General features: G+C 33.4%; 1 protein-coding gene across 3 annotated transcripts in view; it reads left to right on the forward strand.

Annotated features, from left to right (window-relative positions):
- LOC149773706 (baculoviral IAP repeat-containing protein 7-like) overlaps nucleotides 1–19,127 on the forward strand; it is a 112,181-nt gene that overhangs the window by 27,307 nt on the left and 65,747 nt on the right. For all 3 annotated transcript variants that reach the window (XM_089946071.1, XM_089946070.1, XM_089946069.1), the window contains exon 2: nucleotides 3,794–4,696. In XM_089946071.1, coding sequence (XP_089802197.1) covers nucleotides 3,895–4,696 — 802 coding nt within the window. In that variant the 5' untranslated portion in view covers nucleotides 3,794–3,894. The remainder of the gene's footprint in view (nucleotides 1–3,793; nucleotides 4,697–19,127) is intronic.

A 19,127-nucleotide genomic window follows, 5' to 3' on the forward strand; every position in this document is an offset into this window, starting at 1 on the left:
TCATCGACGCTGGACGGGCATGTGGCTCCGGAGTCCTAAATCCGATGCACACAGGTGGTTGCAGATGGGGCATGTGATTCCGGTGGTTGGGGGCGGCTGGGACACAGCTATGTTATGTCTCTTACAAGCTGCAGCGTCGAAGGTGAAACTGGCTTTTCTGGTCAGGGATCGTCAGTGACCTATCCCTGATGCAGCGAACTCTAGCTGGTGGGGTTGAAGGTCTGCCAATTTGATGTGCGTCTTGAGATTGTCTTTGTAGCTCTTGTGAGGGCGGTCTCGGTTTCGCTTGCCCTGGGCTAATTCGCTAAAGAACAGCTGCTTTAGGAGTCTGTTTTGATCCATGTGGATGACATGACCAGTCCAACGAAGATGGGCCTGGATTAGTTTGACTTCGATGCTTCTGTTGGCTCTATCAAGGACGTTTTGGTTGGGTATTCGGTCCTGCCAATTGATCTGCATGATATGTTTCAGGGAGCGCTATTGGAATTGTCCCAACTGACTGATATGCCTTCGGTAGACTTTCCACGTTTCATTCACAGTCATACAAGGGAGATCTTATGACAACTGCATTGTTCACCTTCATCTGTGTTGACAGGTGCAAGTCCTTGTGCTACAAGACGTTGGTTAGGAGTCGTCTGAGTGCTTGACTGGCTTTTTGTATCCTCGCAGTGATCTCTTTGTCCAGGCAGTCATCACTGGATATTGTGCTGCCTTGATATTTGAAACAGTCCACGGTCTTCAGCTGCGTGTCGCCAATGATGATGCAACGTTGTGAATGGACGGTGTTTGGGGAGAGCTGGAAGAGGACTTCTGTCTTTCCTGGGCTAATTGTGAGTTCAAATAGATTGGAGGCTTCAGAGAACCTATCTACGATTGCCTGTAGGTGAGGCTTTTAATGGGCCAGGAGGGCGCAGTCATCTGCAGAGGGTGCTTCAGTGATGAATATTTCTATGTTCAGAATGGAAACTAGATTGGCAGACCTTCTCTTATACAACTACTGGTAGATTCAGACCAAAAATGTACATTTCAATACCTTTATATAATCATTTCAGCTGTATCAATAGTGTGATAATATTAGAACCGATTTCATCAAATCGGGCTAGGGTTAGTTCAGGTACGCATCATTGTTTCCATTATTAGCATAATGTTTTGTAGTGTTGGGCAAAGCAGTCTGCCCGCGGAGTCCGGAATTATATACTAGTATTGTAATCACTGAAGTCCTCACGGGATGGAATTACAACAACGAAGTACGCTCCACACTCCGAGAGTTGCCTGCATAGCTTTATACGCATGGCCAGAGGAGTATCACATGCAATACATATCATTGTTTGATGCAACCGTAAGCATATGCATGATCGTACTAGCCTTGATGCGATAGATGCAGTGCAATGAAATCAATATTACCTTCACATTCTGCAGCCAAAAAGGAGAGTTGTTTGAATAAGTGCTTGGTTTTTAATGCATGCTCACGTGTTGGGATTAGAATAGCACTGAAAGCAGTTTAGTGAACGAGACGTTTATTTATCTTTATTGAAGTTGAATGAATCCTAACTGAACAAATGAGAACATGCAACTTAAAGGCGTAATCAAACAAGAGATAACTTATATAACTCATCTACAAATATGACTGATATATAGATATGTCACCATGGATGACCGATGTACAGAATGCAAAAACAACACTGAATGATGTTTTGTCTATCACCAAGGGTGTCACAGTAGAGGAGTTACAAAAGTATGAAAAATGTGAATAATATTTCATCCACTGATTTGATTTTCTCTCATATAGTGATACTGAATAATTGAATTTTGATTTAATGGAAAGTTAACGAACACTAACTATTTTTGGTTCCAATAGTCAGGTAGTTGCCACACATGGCCCTCGCCTCCCTGTCTGCAGAAGGTCCATTAAGACACACCATCTCCTTATTCCTTGCAGACCGGTTGGTCTCGAAGCTTTGGTCGTTCACCGTGATAAAATCACTTTTGTCCTCCGAACCGACGTCATTACCAACAGAAGCACACAGGTTATACGAAACCCCACAGAGTTCGATGACTCATAATTCAAAATCAGCTAAATTATAATGACTAGAGCCGTATATTTAGTACACGAGACACATTCAAGTACAAATGTGATGATATACTTTACGCGTGCACGCACCTGCAGTTGCTTCATTACGTATTAAATAATTTCATTATAACTGCTGCTCTAGATTGTCAGTATATTAACCAGGTCCGTATATGAATCTATATCAGACTAAAATAATCTCACTGAATTAGAGCAGTTCGAACATTTTCTCATTTTTAATACACTCAACCTATAAATATATTCAAATTGTTTGTTCCGTTATAAAATGCCTAACATTCAATTAAATCAACCTAATACCATGGAGTTATATGACACAGGTCTTGGCTATCTGTAAAAGTTAGAATAAATACTTGTACAAACAATATATTAAATAATTCTATAACATAATAAGAAGACAAATAAAATTTAATATTTCACATACTGTTACATCTGAAGACTGCTTCCATAAAGGTTATTAGTATATATTGTTTTCAGCACACTATAAATGCCTTGTTTGACGGTGCATTGCCCCATGTAATATATTTTGCAATGTGTGCGTTTTCTTTGCCCAGGGACCCACCTGCAAAAGTTATTGGTTTATGTTTTGTTGACCATATAATCAGTACCTGGTTTGGTTGGGCGTTGCATGCGTCTAATATTTTCTTTTAGAGGCTTTGCATTTATTCAGAAAGCCGTCTCTAAGCTGTACAGCTTCCCGCAAAAATAGTTGTTTTGTGACAATACAATCGAACTTTACAAGTACATTGGTTATGGTGAAATCCATGGCCATATAACTTAAGGTAATCGGTTTTCTCACTGCATGCAATTGCTAATGCTCCATTAGGTGAACCGAGTTCAATATGCTGAATTAAAGTAAGAAATTATTAAACCGCTCTGGGGGACCGCCGTTCCCGGTAACGAAACCCAATCACATTTGTGTTCAGACTTCATGGATAGTCATTAAGTTCACAAACTTGATGACAGTCTGAATCACGTAAAGATGAACAGCTTGTATCGAAAAAATGAAAGACAAATGTAACAGTTCATTATAATATACTTTCTTTGCTTTTGTAATTATAGCAGGATTATATATTTTCCAATTTTATATATTCATATTTTAATTAAACATAATTAGGTATTTTATTGTTAATGTTCATTGCTAGCTGAAATAAAGTCACCACTTGCAATAATTGTGTTGTTCTTATTTTGCACACATTTAGCCAATAATGCAACCTTGAGCCATGATTACCCGTTTAAGTTTGGTTCACCCTGAGCAATGAGTCTATCCTGATTAATATTCATGCTAATATGTTATGTTATAGGAAAATTAGTAGTTAACATTCCTATTGGTCAGATTACAACTTGTCTGTATAAACACTATATCATGAACAGCATAATAATGATAAACAGTCTGTCAATTGATTGTTGCTGAAGTGTACTTGTGCTAGGGCTGCATTAAAGGTGAAAAAAAGGAGAAGAAATACAACAGTTGACATTAGTTACCAGCCTCATGCATTATATAAGCACTTCTTTTTTATACATCAAAACTGTATTAGTTTTTCTTGTTCAGGGAGCAGATAGCAAGTATTGTAACGACATTCAATATATTTGATAACTCTTTATCGTTTTCATATATGTTGTTTAAATAACATGTAGTTTGATTAGCAATAAAATGGAATTTAATTCAACCTATCTTAATCACAATGTCCATTTTCTTCCTTGTAGACAGGAAATCCAAATGTGTCAATGCGGAATAGAGGCTACAGGCATGTGATTCGTTTGCAGAGCACCTGACTGACCGACTGGAAAATCACACATTTGTCACCATGATGCATTCGCCACCAGAACTGATTTTGTTTGAGGTAATCATTATCTTTTCTACGATTTCTTCAATTCAAAGGCGACGTGACGCTATAACATCCACACTAAAACAGATCGAGGATGAATGCGTTGCGGTAGTTAGCAAGCGAATGAAAAGTGTAAAGATATATTTCGACAACCCCCCAAAAAAGATCGTTGAGGCTCTTATGTGCTGCAAAAGGCATCTGACGGATGTTAATTTAAGGGCAAATAAAAAGAGCATTATTCTTAAGCAAAGAGATGGCTCAATATATATGGGAGACCCTTACTGGCATCAAACCATAGAAAGAACTTTAGAACTTCGAGCGAACAGAAATTTACGTCGTTTGGCGCTGCTGAAGTACAATGAGCTTAAAGATGACATCATGGAAATCGATGGAACTTTAGACAAAGTTTACAGCATTGACAATACCATATATCAAGGCAACAGACTGGTATCATATCCCAAAAGAAAGAACCACATTTGTAAGCTTTGCCCCAGTAAACATGTCGGATGTGACAAATATCGCTGCGATCGAAACAATCATGCAGAAAGTACAGTGATAGTCGTTAAAGATGCAATATACAGTAAACCTGGTATCAACAGCCACCACGTGGATAACCTAAACGATGTAGAAGGCAGAGGAGCTAGTTCGACTGCTTTCAGTCCCTTCTGCTCCGAAAAAAACACACTATTCAGCAATTTTCAAACACGGCTATCAACATTTAAGTGTTGGAGGAGCCATCAAAACCCAAGAAAGTTGGCTGAACATGGATTCTTCTACAAAGGTAACAGTCAGTCAGATATGAAGCAGCAAGCAATGTTTAAGTTCTAATCCTAGATTAACCTACTGACACTAAATCTAAGGTCAGTTGATGGTCTAACATTAGGTCAGACTTAGTCTTAACCTGTTAGAAAACAGGAGCACCAAAATTTCAAAGAGTATTTTGAAAGAAATATTAAAAATGTTGTTCTATTATTACTGTTTTTCTTTAAAAATTGTTTATTTTGCTGTATACTACATGTTCTCTCCGTTCATGGAATCCACCACAAGTATAAGCTTAGTTTTTTCTAGCTACTGAATAGAAAAAGAGCTTTAAACCAGTTTAAATTTCAAAGGTTCAAAAGATTTCGTCTATTTCCACACAATCAAGTATATTCAATTTTTCATGACATGTTCTGAAGAGCCTATTTTTTATATTTTACTCATCAATAGGAAAGGAACCAAACTTTTAGAGGAAATTGAATATTGGCATCGCTGTGGAAAGCGAGACAGTCATTAATCGCAGTTGGATGTTTTGATATTTGTCAGAAAAAAAGAATAATATTAAATTGTATCGTATATCTATAAACATTCTAATGGTTTTAAATGGATCAAAGTGCTGCCACATTCAAAAGCAATAACAAACAATGAAAAACAAGATAAAATAATGCTCAATAAATAACTGCGTTGTGATTTATGCAGTTTCTTTCAAAATTGCTACAAACTGTTATTATTACCGGAGTAGCTGTCTAGCGACATTAAATCCACGCAAAAATCAAGAAACAACAGAGATTAATGAATGTTGTGAAAACTTTCATCAAATAAAGTTTCAAATTTTAAATAAAGCTATCTTTTCATTATGTTATAGTATTTCAGTTTTGTCCTGTTATCAACACCTCATTGCAGAAAAGTAAATCGGATTTTAGTTAATCTCGTTTAGATTGTTTTACAAAATAGTTAAATATAACGTTCATTGGTACTGTTGTTAAATGTTGGTCACAAAATAATACAATTTAAAGTGCTAGATATTAAAGTACGACTGGAAAAATCCTCACAGTCACAAGATAATAAAGTTCTCTGCTTGACCTCAGGTCACAATTAGTTTTTTCTAAAAATAACCATTACCTAATAGAAACTAACCGTCTAGAATGATCTGATGAGCCTTTTTTTTATTTACAACACAATAGTCTACAAAATTCACTTGGAAATCTCCAAAACCCTGACTCTGATCAACATATGTACTCCTTCCTTGTTTACTTGAATAATAATACTGATAATAAGCTCATACACATCGAGAATAATGAAGCTATTATTGGTTTTTACATAAATAAAATAAATTTGAAAAATAAAACAAACACAATCTGGTCATGCAGAAATGAACTCAATTTTAGACATAGTCAAGTCCAGCAAAAATGTTACATTACAATAACATATATACCGGAATAAAACAATTTAAAACTAGCAGACGAACAATTACATTAAATATGCATAACACTATGCATCCTATGTCCAATATAAAATTTAAAAAAAAATATAAACTGAGATTCTCGTATTCTCATGGCAAATGTAAACGCTCTACCGGGGCACAGACAGGGTATACATGAAAACTATATCGACAGGAACATACCACATCGTCGTGCGTATCAAAATACTTAAAATTAGCACTTTTAAAATATGAACTATTTAGGATCCTTATGAGTGTATACAAAGAAATTGATTATGTACCTTCTAGAGGCAGCTGTGATGTTTTCTGGAAACATCACCCTTCTATTTTAACTCCTTTAGTTTGCTCTTAACGTAGTATGGAGTACGGGTATAATTTAATTTACATATTTTGGGACATCATCAATTATATTCACAAAATCAAACACGATTGCAACACTCCGGGAGGACGACAGTGGTTCGATAGAACGACCCTTGTCCTTTACATTTGTTTGGGGTAGTGAGTGATATACAAATTCAATCATGTGATTATGATTGCTTTAGATTAATGACCTTATTCAAGAAAGCGAGACGTTATTCGCCTTAAAGTATAATGCAGGAGACCTTATTTAGATAGGGGTCGAAGGGAAGGTAGATCTTTGATCCATGTTCTGTTGTTTAATTTCTTACTTATTTATTTTCAGAAAATGAAACATTATTGAACGAATGTATCGTTATGATCAAATAGTTCTATATAACTACCGTTATATACGACCGGCAGATGTGCACGTATCTTTTAGAACGTAATATAGAAAGATTATGGAACCCACGCGAATATGAAAAACGGCCATAGTTCTTTTTTATGTTATCATAACCTGCCCATCGATTTTATTGAACAAGACTATAACACTAAATGGTTATTTAAATATCATAAATTAAATTATAAGAGACCATGGTGAAAATGAAATGGGTAAAATTATTTATATTATCCAATGCACTAAAATACGTTTCTAACAGATGATTGTGCTAACATAGACGATACAAAGAAGAAAACAATTATTCCAGCCAAGATATCATTGAGGGGTGGATATTATGAAATAAGAGTGTGTAATTGTACACATGATATAATATTATGTAATAAGAGTATGTAAATGTACACGTCATACAATATTATGAAATAAGAGTGTGTAATTGTACACATGATGCAATATTATGAAATAAGAGTGCATAATTGTACACGTGATACAATATTATGAAATAAGAGTGTGTAATTGTACACATGATACAATATTATGAAATAAGAGTGTGTAATTGTACACGTGATACAATATTATGAAATAAGAGTGTGTAATTGTACACATGATACAATATTATGAAATAAGAGTGTGTAATTGTACACATGATACAATATTATGAAATAAGAGTGTGTAATTGTACACATGATACAATATTAGGTTTTTCTTTATGCTTTAATGTTGAGATAAACAGGACATAGTATGTATTACTGAGGAAACTTAATTTATTCAAGACGTCAGAAAAAGGCATTTTTTAAAAAAAATAAAATGAAATATAGTAAGATTAAAAAACTTCAAATACAGCTTGTGCGCACATTTGGTTATAGATCTGCAGAGTTGCATTATAGTAACCAGATGGCAAACGTGTTACATTCTCCACTAAATATCTGTAGTCACCTTACATAAACAAATATGTAATGTCATATAATGTATATTCTTATAATCTCCATAGATTCTTGTCAAAGTTGAACTTTCTCTTGATGACCTATTTCTTAATTTCTTCAATCCCCATTTTCACCTTTTTCAGTTCTAAAAGAAAAGAACTTTCTTCAGATTAAAAAAAAATATTTTCCTCGTTTGAATAATATAACGTTTATGTTTATTAATGGCATGTTAAAACTATTACATATCTTGTGATCGCATAAGAAAAGTCAATGTTCTCTTACAACTTTTTTGTAAAGATCATCACATGAATGTTTTTCGAGTCCGTGCCATTTATAATGAATATTATCACTATAATTGTTTATAGCTCAAGTTCATACATCCACCATTTCCTTGCGTAAATAAGTTTCGTTCATTTGACCTTTTTATTCCTAATACTATCAAAAATAAATTCTCAGCTATCATTATTCTCTTTGCAAATGATAATTATCATCTTTTTTTTAAACAGTTTTATATTTGTCTTCTAATGGAAATGTTACAATTGTTTTCCTCGTATAAAATTATTGCAGAGTTTTATATATGTTGTTAAAAAGTATTGAATAATAATTTTGGGATAGGGTGGGTTTTCTCACATTGGTGTTTAACATAATATGTTGTGGTACCCAAAGATCGTCACTAAATGATACTAGAATATGCGTCCTCTATAAACGTAACCTTAAATCAATGCATAGTTGTTTTAAATTAATTTGATCATATTACCTCTTTATCTTCCCTTTTCAGCGCACGTAATACATTGGCTAATGTTGATTTCATTTTCTATCACCTGTCAACTATGTTTGTTTGTAGCCGTGATAGAACTTGTATGCATGTTACTATTATTAGGGGTGTTAAGTGATAAAAACTAACATAACTGTGCATATGTATTAATACATATGAATCAACTTCTAAAATATTGCCTGTTGTATTGTCATATTCCCACTTCATTTTTTGTCTTTGATAGTTTTGATTTGTGTCATCTTACATATCAACATGCGTACATTGTACACAGTCGAACCTAAAGGGTCATTGGTACATTGATGCATAATTTATGATCTTCACTATGACTTATGGCATTTAATATTATTTACAACCATTCGTCCACCATAGCTTGTTCCTCTGTCAGTATAGTACTAATGATTGGATATAGCATACCTATTCGGTTTCATACCAGTTGCTCCTTTAAAGCCATACTCTATCAAAAAAGCATACAATAATCAGTCAATAACTTTAATCATGCTCCTTCCAACGTAAAAGAAGCAATATAAATTAACATGGGGTTTCATCAATATCGGTGATAAAATCAATAATATCATTACCATCCTCGTCCAATTATTTTGAATTTTCATTAAAAAATTTAAGCACAATGTAGCATTGCTGATCATCTACGGATGGTGCTATTAAATATAACGTATCCCCCTTGAGCTATCTCATTATTAAGTTAAGCAGTGATTGTGTTTTACCCGATCCTGATGGACCTATTATTATCATTCTGATGGAATTCGGTAATGCTGAAATACGTTTTACTGGCTCTTGCTTTCGTGTTGCTGAAAACTTAATGACATCCATGTTGTAAAAATATAATAAATAATATAAATATATATTGTGTTCAATACAGAACATCCACCCCACAGTGGATTAACAACAATAATGACAAAAAAAGTGTGCACTTACAAGCAAGTGTGCGAAATGTGGTACAAGCAAATATAAATTTATATCGTCTCGTGGGAAGACAGGTGGTGATATCGCTGCTTCATTATGAAAATTACCAGTAGCTCCAACGGCTATGTAGCCAGGAAATAAACATCTTCCATTATATAATTAATGTGGTCCTGGAATTTGATTTGATATCCGACTTGATAAGCGAGATCAACCAAGACCTGGAGAGTATCCAATAAATGCGATTGATCAAGCACGTCACGTTCATGATGTAGCCTATACAAATATAGATTTACAACAACGACATATTGCAGTTGTGAAGTTTATTCACTCGTTGAATTCCATAAAAAAATCTCTCAGAGAAAAACTTGCTAACTTCCTAGTAAAAGCTGCTTTGAAAGGTATTCTAGTATTATGGGCCGGAAATTATTCAACCGATTATTATTATAATGGTATCGAGTTATTATTGCCTAAGAGGATATTCGAGGGGTAGAGTAGCGATTAGTAAACTTGCTATTGCAGCAAATGTCACACGTTCTGTTGCTACAAATTTATCTACAACCACCAGTATGCACATGTTGATGTCAGCGCGCTCCAAATGAAGTTAATCAAGCAGATATTAAATTTGTACCACACGATACCATTAAACTTGGTAAATGTCAATCACGTACATACATATAAGCATTGACTGTCGTTGACGCTGCAAGTAGATATAAAGAAGCAGAACCACTATCAACCAAAACAGCAACTGAATGTGCATCTGCGTTTGAACTAATTTATCAACGAGTACCCTAGCGGTGGCCATATTTATTACTGATTCATCATGGCAAAAAATTTCTTGGTGCAGTATCATCTGTGATGAAATAACATAACGTCAAATTGAATCGAACAATTGCTGAGTGATTGTTTGGATATCAGTATGTAAAGGAAATAATTCAGAACAACAAAAGAATCTCATGAATGGGTTACAGGACTACCAAGTATGTTATCTGCATTAAATAATGAAATTACTCTTGCAATTTCTATGAAACCCATCAATCCGATCACAGAAAATATATTTACCAATACAACCACATCATTTTTCTAAGGAACCAGTACTAGGTAATGCGATTGTGAGGTATTTATATGAACCTGGTGAACTTGAAGATGGTAAAGAAAGAGCGACTGATCCTATTTGGAGTGTTACGAACCATAGAAATCCAGCATGGTAAGATCCACGGTTAGACCTGCAATCTACAGACTAGATTCAATTGCTGCCCAGCGTGGATTTGTACGTGAACAAGTACAAGTGATTCCTGAGGATACACAATTACCACCGCATTCACGTTTGTGAACTAGCGCCTCGACCTCGATTACACTCAAGACAGGTCAGCATCACATTTTCGCGTGTGTTACCAAGACTACTATTAATTGTATCTGCAGTAAACTGTCTTGGATTATTATTCGAATACTGTCACAACATTACTGTGTTATAGCTTGCACAATGATTGTTCTGTCGTTGTTTCACTGTCATGATAAATTCAGCGTCGAGATCAAAGTCATAGTTATTTTGTTTGTCACACTGTTTATAACCATTTTTTTTTTACCACATCATCGCTATTGCCAGTAGTTTGATTATTATTTTCTGTGAAGTCTACGATAACGCTCCGCAGCTGAGATATTATTTTGACTAGAGACACTGCGAGATAAACTAAATTCGACCATTCGATTCAATCATTTACAATCCAGATATTGTTATCAGAAATAGTTAAGCCTTGTAACGAATGAATCGTTATAGCATATCCTAGCGTCCATTGAGTTTTGTCCCCATTAACACGCTCTCAACAACACTGAGAGGAACTAAAACAATATTTAGTACAAAATTTTGTCTAATACCACAACCTGGAATTTCAACGTTGATATTTTGCCGTCGAGTATTGCTGCTCGATAACACAATGGTACGGGTAGAGTTGAAAATGTTTTCTTTATGAAACATCAAAAATTGTTGTTGAAGTGTATCAAAAACTATCGTTCTACGTGCAACTAACAAATCATCTGGTCTCCATTAATTCCAAAAACTGTTAATAGGAGTTTATTTAATTATTCACGAATTATTTCACACTGAATTATATTTGGTTGTAGTCTGATTAATTTCTTAAACTCTCTTAAATCTGGATCAAGCGCTTTATGATCATCAGTTTTTTTCACATAATAATCAACAAAGGTCCTCAACCATTCATGTGGAGACAATCCAACAAAAGGTGGTGGTTAATCATGATCACCACACATTATTACAGCGGTATATTTCGTCAACAACCAGTAAAGAAATATTTGTAGTGTCTCTAATGAAACAGTACATAATTTATCCCAGATAATAATCCTTTTAATATATATTTTATCCATTCGTTCAGGAGTCCATTTATTACCCTTCCACTGAAAGAAGCTATGATAAGTATTTGATTCTACCCGTCGCTATTTCATTTCCCTGGTGAGTCTAAGTGTAGATGTTAATAATAATAATTCGATCACACCTGCTGTCTTTCCTGATGCACCTGGTCCGTTTAGATAAGCTGTTTTATGTCTGGCAACATGACCATATACTTATGGTGATCAGCTGTTTCATCATAACCGTGGAGTTGTTGTGTTCTCATTCTCCATTAACCCCATTATGATTCAGAGCCAATATTTATTTGTTTTAACAAATCTGTATGTTTCTTATCGCTATAAAACGAATCTGTCGCTACTCTAACGGATAATTTAGGGAATCTGATAACCATCGTTAATATATGTATTGCAACATACGTGAGCATCGAAGAACTTACATGAATATACTGTGGTGAGTCGCCATCAATGTAACTCACAATTGTATCTAATTTAGTTCCATTTGACATGAAAGCTGTTTCTCAACTAATACATATATTTTTATTTATTGTATCGGCGATGATAAAATCTGATTTAGCATCGTCAATAACTAACCTACAACAGCTTAGTTTGCGATGACGTAAGCCACCTTACGTGAACTTTCCAATTATCTTTCTACTGTGATCTTTTGTTTGTTTAATTTCATGGTCAGTCATGTCTGGATCCTAAAGTGGATATAACAATTTGCTTTCTTCTGGTAACCAAACATGTTTTTGTGGACGAAACGAAAGTTAATATTTCACTCACTGTAATGAAAATAAAATTCCTGGATCAAACATGTATCGTAACAATACTGTTGGTGCCCACATTTTCTCTCAAAAAATGTTTACCAAACCAGACATAACAAATCGGATGAAGATTTTCAGCAAACTTAAATGATGTAATTTGTGCAAAACCCGTTACGTCAAACTCTGGTAGAGGTCCATTTACAGAAACGCCAGTCATTTTATATGTTCGATGTCCAAATCTATTAAAATATTCTGAACATTTTCCCATTCCAAGAAAACGTCTAAGATAACACGCTGCTATATCAAATTATATCATACTTCTGTAATCGTATTGGTATGCCATACTCCACCATGTCCATATTCGACACAACTTGATATTAGTTCATCGAGAAATTCAAACCGAGTGGGTTTATTCGAATTTTACGCTCGGGAGAAAGGAGCTGCGACAGATGGAACAGAAAAAAAAAATTACAGAGTAACTGTTCATTGTCGCTGATATGTTTTAACGCAATACTTTTCATTTTCGTATGAAGAGACTCTGTTCAATAAATATCACCATTAGGTCTTACTAACTGATCAAATCTGCTTTTTCCTTCGATACAAATATTTCCATCAGGGATTATCACATCACCATCATCTTCAAAGCTTTGGAACAACCGTACAGATGCAGGATCACTTTTACTAGTCTGATTAATAAAATCGAAAATATTTATTTGATAAATTTAACTGTTCTATCACGAGAAAATATTGTCACGGCTCATGCATGATCATCACGATCAGTAATATTTATAATATCTAATACTTTTTCGATTTTTAGTTTGATTCATACAAAATCTTTTCGGTTATTGTTTTTATTATTACTGGGAATTTTAGTTTTTTTCCAGTTCAGCAACGTCTTTGATAGACGCTCCGATATCTTTATCTGTTTCTGCCCAACAATTAATTATTTTAGCTCTTAGATCCGTTAGTTTATTTCCACGTAGCGCGTTTGGGAAATGTTCTGTAGTTCGCTGGGCTACATATTATTTTTGAACATTATATTGGTTTAAGATCATGAACGCTAGGTTTATCGTTTATCGGATATATTGCATAAATAACTGCAGTTACAGTATACGCTCGTTCATAATACGGTTTATCAATGCCAGTCAATATTTCTGGTTTGGAATTTTTATTTAACGTAGCAATATTTCCAGTGAGATGTAATCGAACAGGGTCACGTTTGTCACGGATAATCCAAGTATCGTCTACTTCAGCAAGAAATTAAATTCTAAAAGGATATCTTTGTCGATATAATTAACAATCGTCGCTACCCGGTCATTCATTATAGCATCGATAACACCTTTGGTGTCGCGTATATTTCTGAATGTTGACCAGTCATGAGATGCGCCACCTCTACTAAATTCTTTCTTGGCGTCACGAATACTTTAAATCAGAGTTTCCATCGGATCAACCAGAGCTCGCATCCGCAAGTCATTGATTCTTCTGTCAAGATCGAATCTAGATTTAGAAGGCTTGATTGTAGATAATCACTCAAATGTTTCCATATTATTCTTCAGACATATAAATATTTAAATTAACATAATTATATCTATAATGATTCAAACAAAGAAGAAACTCAAATGGCTTGTCATCGGTTCTACAAGTCCCTGAACAAAGCCTGCGTAAGCTAATTCTATGGACTTCACCTCTTAAGCGTGCGTCGAGGAAGTCTAGGACCAAAATCGTACTTGACTGTGGTGTTGGGGTTAGAGAAAAAACACAGTTGTGCGTGTAAAATTATGGCAAAAAATACAGAGGGATGAAAAACGATATTATAATTAAACAATAACACAGACAATAATGAAAAGGTTATAAAAAAGATTATCTCGCCAGATTTTCAAAATAACTATTTAAAAAAATAATATTATTCTGTAAATTGGAGGAAAATGAATTTGTAAAACATCCCATCATCGAGGATTATGAAGCATCACGTGATGGTATTATTAGGTACTATCGACTAAGAAAACCAGTCGGTAATGTCACTAATACTGGTTATATCATGTTCAATACACAGGGGAATAAACATTACTTCTGGCACAGGTTCGTTACGAGTGTTTTCACGGATTAATCGAAAAGGGTCATGTGATTGATCATATGAATTCAGATCAGAAAGATAGTTCCTTGGGTAATTATGAGCTATTACACATAGTCAGAATTCTGCATGTGGTGTTACTGGTAACCACAGTAAATATCCGAGAATTATTAAATCCGTAAACGCACAGACTGCTGAAGAAATAATATTTTAGTCAATGAACGCAGGAAACAAACATTATTAAATTCACTCGCGTTCGGTTCAGCGTGTCATTGATGATATTACTAAATCGGCGTTTTCGAAGAAATATAAACTAAAAATAATATTTCAGCATATCCCAAGTTTATTAGAGACAAACATATCAATTGAGGTAACTCTTCAAGCAAAACTCTCTTCGGTAGAGCAATTAAGTAGTTACCCCCCGCCTGTTACTGCGTAATATTTTATGACTAATTAACGCGATTATTTTATTTTTTGTGTCATTATTCAGTACTAATTTAAATGTCTGTGTGGCATATTAACATAACGCAGTTCAAGAAAATGTTTTAATTACATGTTCACTCCCACGAATACATTTCCAGACTGACAAGGAGAGAAAATTTCTGTGTGCCATATATATTCATCAAACCTACACAGAATGCTCCAGAAAATCACGTAATTAAGCTATTCTGGAACATACTGTCCAGTTGTTTTGGAATTCAATTTGTTTGGAAACTCAGTCAGCTATTCTATTATTCTGGAACATCTGCCAATTAGTTTTAGAATTCAAATAGTTATTCCAGAAAATTCTGCGTAAGCGTCATCATGAGTGCAAAAGACGCCCAGAATTCTTAACGGTTTCAGTCTGGAAGTGAACATGTATGTGAAACATCATTTAGTAAGCTAGTTGTATTTGCGCTATACTACACAATTGTATATCGTCTTGGATGAGGGTATATAATTTAAACATATATTTATTGTATAATGAACTATGAAAATATTAATGCTATTATTTCTGCTTTTAAAATTTTTAAACATGACAGTTCAAAAATATCTGATGACATAAATCCTGAGAAAATTATTTGTGATTTTGAATCACCACAACAACGAAAATTTGAAGATAAATATACACTACCAGCAGAATACAGATTCATTGAGCTTACTCAACACTCTATGTTTCAATCCATGCCGACAGTCAAAGATACAGAAGTTGCGAAATTCGTATCTATCTCACGCGCAATTGAAAATATTAGACCAGAATTATCTTCCAAATACGAAACGAAAAGTAATTTTAATACACTCGTAAGACAATTGAGAAAGATTATGTCAGATTGCTAAAATAGCGCCGTCACCAGTGACCGCAGTGATTGTGAAAATGTCAATAAACGGGATTGCAGCAAACGTTTCAGCTTTGTCTGGGGATAACGGATTCTGAAGAAAACAATAACAATTCTGCTAATTAATATTTATTACTGTTTGTAATAATAATGATTATAATATTTATTCTGATTATAATATTTATCCTTGACAAAGTCAAGGGATTCATATTTATTCTGATAATATTTATTCAGATTGATTTATTTCTATTCTGGTTCAGTTATTCTGATCAAATAATGTATTAAGATTCAATCCTATAATATTATTATTAATAACATTTACCCCAACAAATTATGAAATCAGTCCCATAATATTATATTTAATATAATTTACTCCTAAAAATTATGAAATCTGATTGAGTTTTATAAATTTGAGTATCATTTACTTAAGCAAATTCAATAATCAGTGAAGAAAACAATATTCTGATAATAATATTTAGTCTGGTAATGAAATTTATCCTGATTCAGATTTTAATATTTATGTTGATTTAGATTTATTATATTTAGATTATAAGATTTATTTTGATACAGATATATTTTTATTTCTGATAATATTTATTCTGATTCAGATTATAATGTTTATCCTTGACTTTGTCAAGGGCTTCAGATTTATTTATGTCAAAAATATTTATTCTGATTCTGAAAATACTAAAAAATTTTAATTCCGATAATTATATTTCTTATGTAATTTTCTGTTTTCCATTAGGATTTCCACACTTTTCAAGCACCGTTTACCCAATCAAATTATAAAATCTGATTTTTGCAATTTCGGGTATCATATATGCATCAAATTATAACATCTGACTGATTTGAACAACTACTCTGGACGAGAATTATTAAAAAATAAATTCTGTTATGATATATTTATTTATTCCTTGACTTTGTGAAGGATGAAATGATTATTATGTAATTTCTTTCTTTCTTCTGTTTTTGATGAAATTTTATTATTTTGAGTATTATTTAGCCCCAAGAATTTGATGAAATTGTTTTATAATCTGAAAAATTATGGGTAATATAACCATCAATTTAATGAAGTTGTTTGATGATCATTAAAAAATAAATTATGTTATAATAAAGTCAAGAGTGAAATTATTAATATTATTATTATTATTATTATTATTATTATTATTAATATTACTATTATCTAATTTTTATTTTTCATTGGGATTTTCACAATTTTGAGCAGCAGTTTACCCCCATTAATTATAAAATCTAACTAATTTTCGTTATTTTAAGTATCATTTACCCCATCAATTATAAAGTCTGACTGATTTTCATTATTTCAAGTAATATTTACTCCATCAATTTGATGAGATCTAACTAATTTTCATTATTGTTACATGCCATTTACCTGAAATCTGAACGATATTAGTAAAAATAAATAATGTTATATATAGTTTCTCCTGATTATGCAGTATTGAAACATTCTGTTATATACATTGTGTTTCCCTTGATTATGCAGGATTGAAAATCAACCACTAACGTGAAGATCTATGATCTTACATACAGATTAAAATTAAACATTTTTTGGTAAATCAAGTACATGTCCAGATTGGCCAGTAACTTTGAAATGTATTCCTGATAATAGCGGATTATGAAATCGCAAATAGACCGGGTTAATTTGTATTTGTACGATCAAATATCCAGGAGATACCTGAGAAGTATATGTATAAAGAATATATCTTTGTTGAGCCTGACTGGATTATTCAAGACCCATTTTATAGCTGCCGTCAGTTGCGTCAGGTACAAGATTAATTGCAATCGTTGATGTTAAATTAACAATTTCTGGTGAAATATGACGACCTCCATCGTATGGATCATTGCTATGTTTGTGAATAACTGCCGGTGGGTTTAATTTTGTCCATACTTCAACTATTTAAGGATAAGATTCATCAATAATATCGTTAACTTCTTTCGTTAGCTCCTCGGCGTTTAATCAAGGCAATTTAAATGTCGGTAGCGCGTCCTCTGATAGTGGATTTGTTGCACTTGAATATTTATTAAGAAACATCCGTTAAAGTGCATCTTCTGATTTGATAACCGCTTGCATAATACTCTGATGAAAAAATTTTAAAATTAGATGCAACCTGGTTCAAGAGTTCTACTTGTTTGATAATTTCGTATTTTCTTTTTTGTTTGTAAACTTCACGTCAAAAAGGTACTCTGTAAATAACTGGCGTAATTTATCTCGATATCGTTTATGATCACGATCAATAAAATATAAGGTAAGCTTCAAAGTAGTGATCATAAATGACTTTTCGAATGTTCCATACTGCCACCATATATCACTGAATTAGGTTTTTAATTTAACACCGTCAGGGTTAGCTTCTATTTCTTTCCAAAACGAAATATTCTTATGTTCTGGATATTTCCCCAATACGATCGTTTATTTAAAACATAATCACATCGTTCTGGTTAAGGTGCTGCTGTAGGTTGTGATCCTTGATATTTTGGCGGAATTTCTGCCCATCTTAACACACTTCGGATTGATGATTGATAAATATCTACAGCATAATTTAAAGAAGTTATTTTTATATCGTCGATGATAATGTTGGTTCATGAACAGTAATAGCTATTTTAGATTTAATTCTGTGCTGGAATTCATCATTTATTTGTTCAGTTTGATAACTGCCTGTTGCCATTCCAACAATTTCCAATCTGGAGTTACATCGGGTTAATTTTTATACGAAAATGCCAGTGAATTATTTGCTTGCAACCCACCGAATGAATTTGATCTAATATTTGGCCAACTATGATATACTCGTAATTGTACTAGCCTATTTCTTTCGCTGGAATTGCAGTTGGAAAATTAACGCTGAAGTCAGGATTGGTTGAGCTTACTGGTATCATCGTTGTTTTGAGCAGATTTATATTAACGACAATCTGCTGTAGTAGCTCGTTCGACGTTGACATTATTGTTATTATTATTATTATTATTATTATTATTATTATTATTATTATTATTATTATTATTATTATTTAAATCAGACTTAGATTCTGACAGTCTTTGCCTCGTCATAAATCTTAATCATTTCTGTGAACTCAGAATCTGATATTATTCTATGACTAAGACCTGATGATATCAATGAAGATAATTTGGAGTATGCTA

The sequence above is a fragment of the Sinohyriopsis cumingii genome, unplaced genomic scaffold (genome assembly GCF_028554795.1).
Source record: "Sinohyriopsis cumingii isolate HCF-2022 unplaced genomic scaffold, ASM2855479v2 utg000622l, whole genome shotgun sequence".
Classification (NCBI taxonomy): domain Eukaryota; kingdom Metazoa; phylum Mollusca; class Bivalvia; order Unionida; family Unionidae; genus Sinohyriopsis; species Sinohyriopsis cumingii.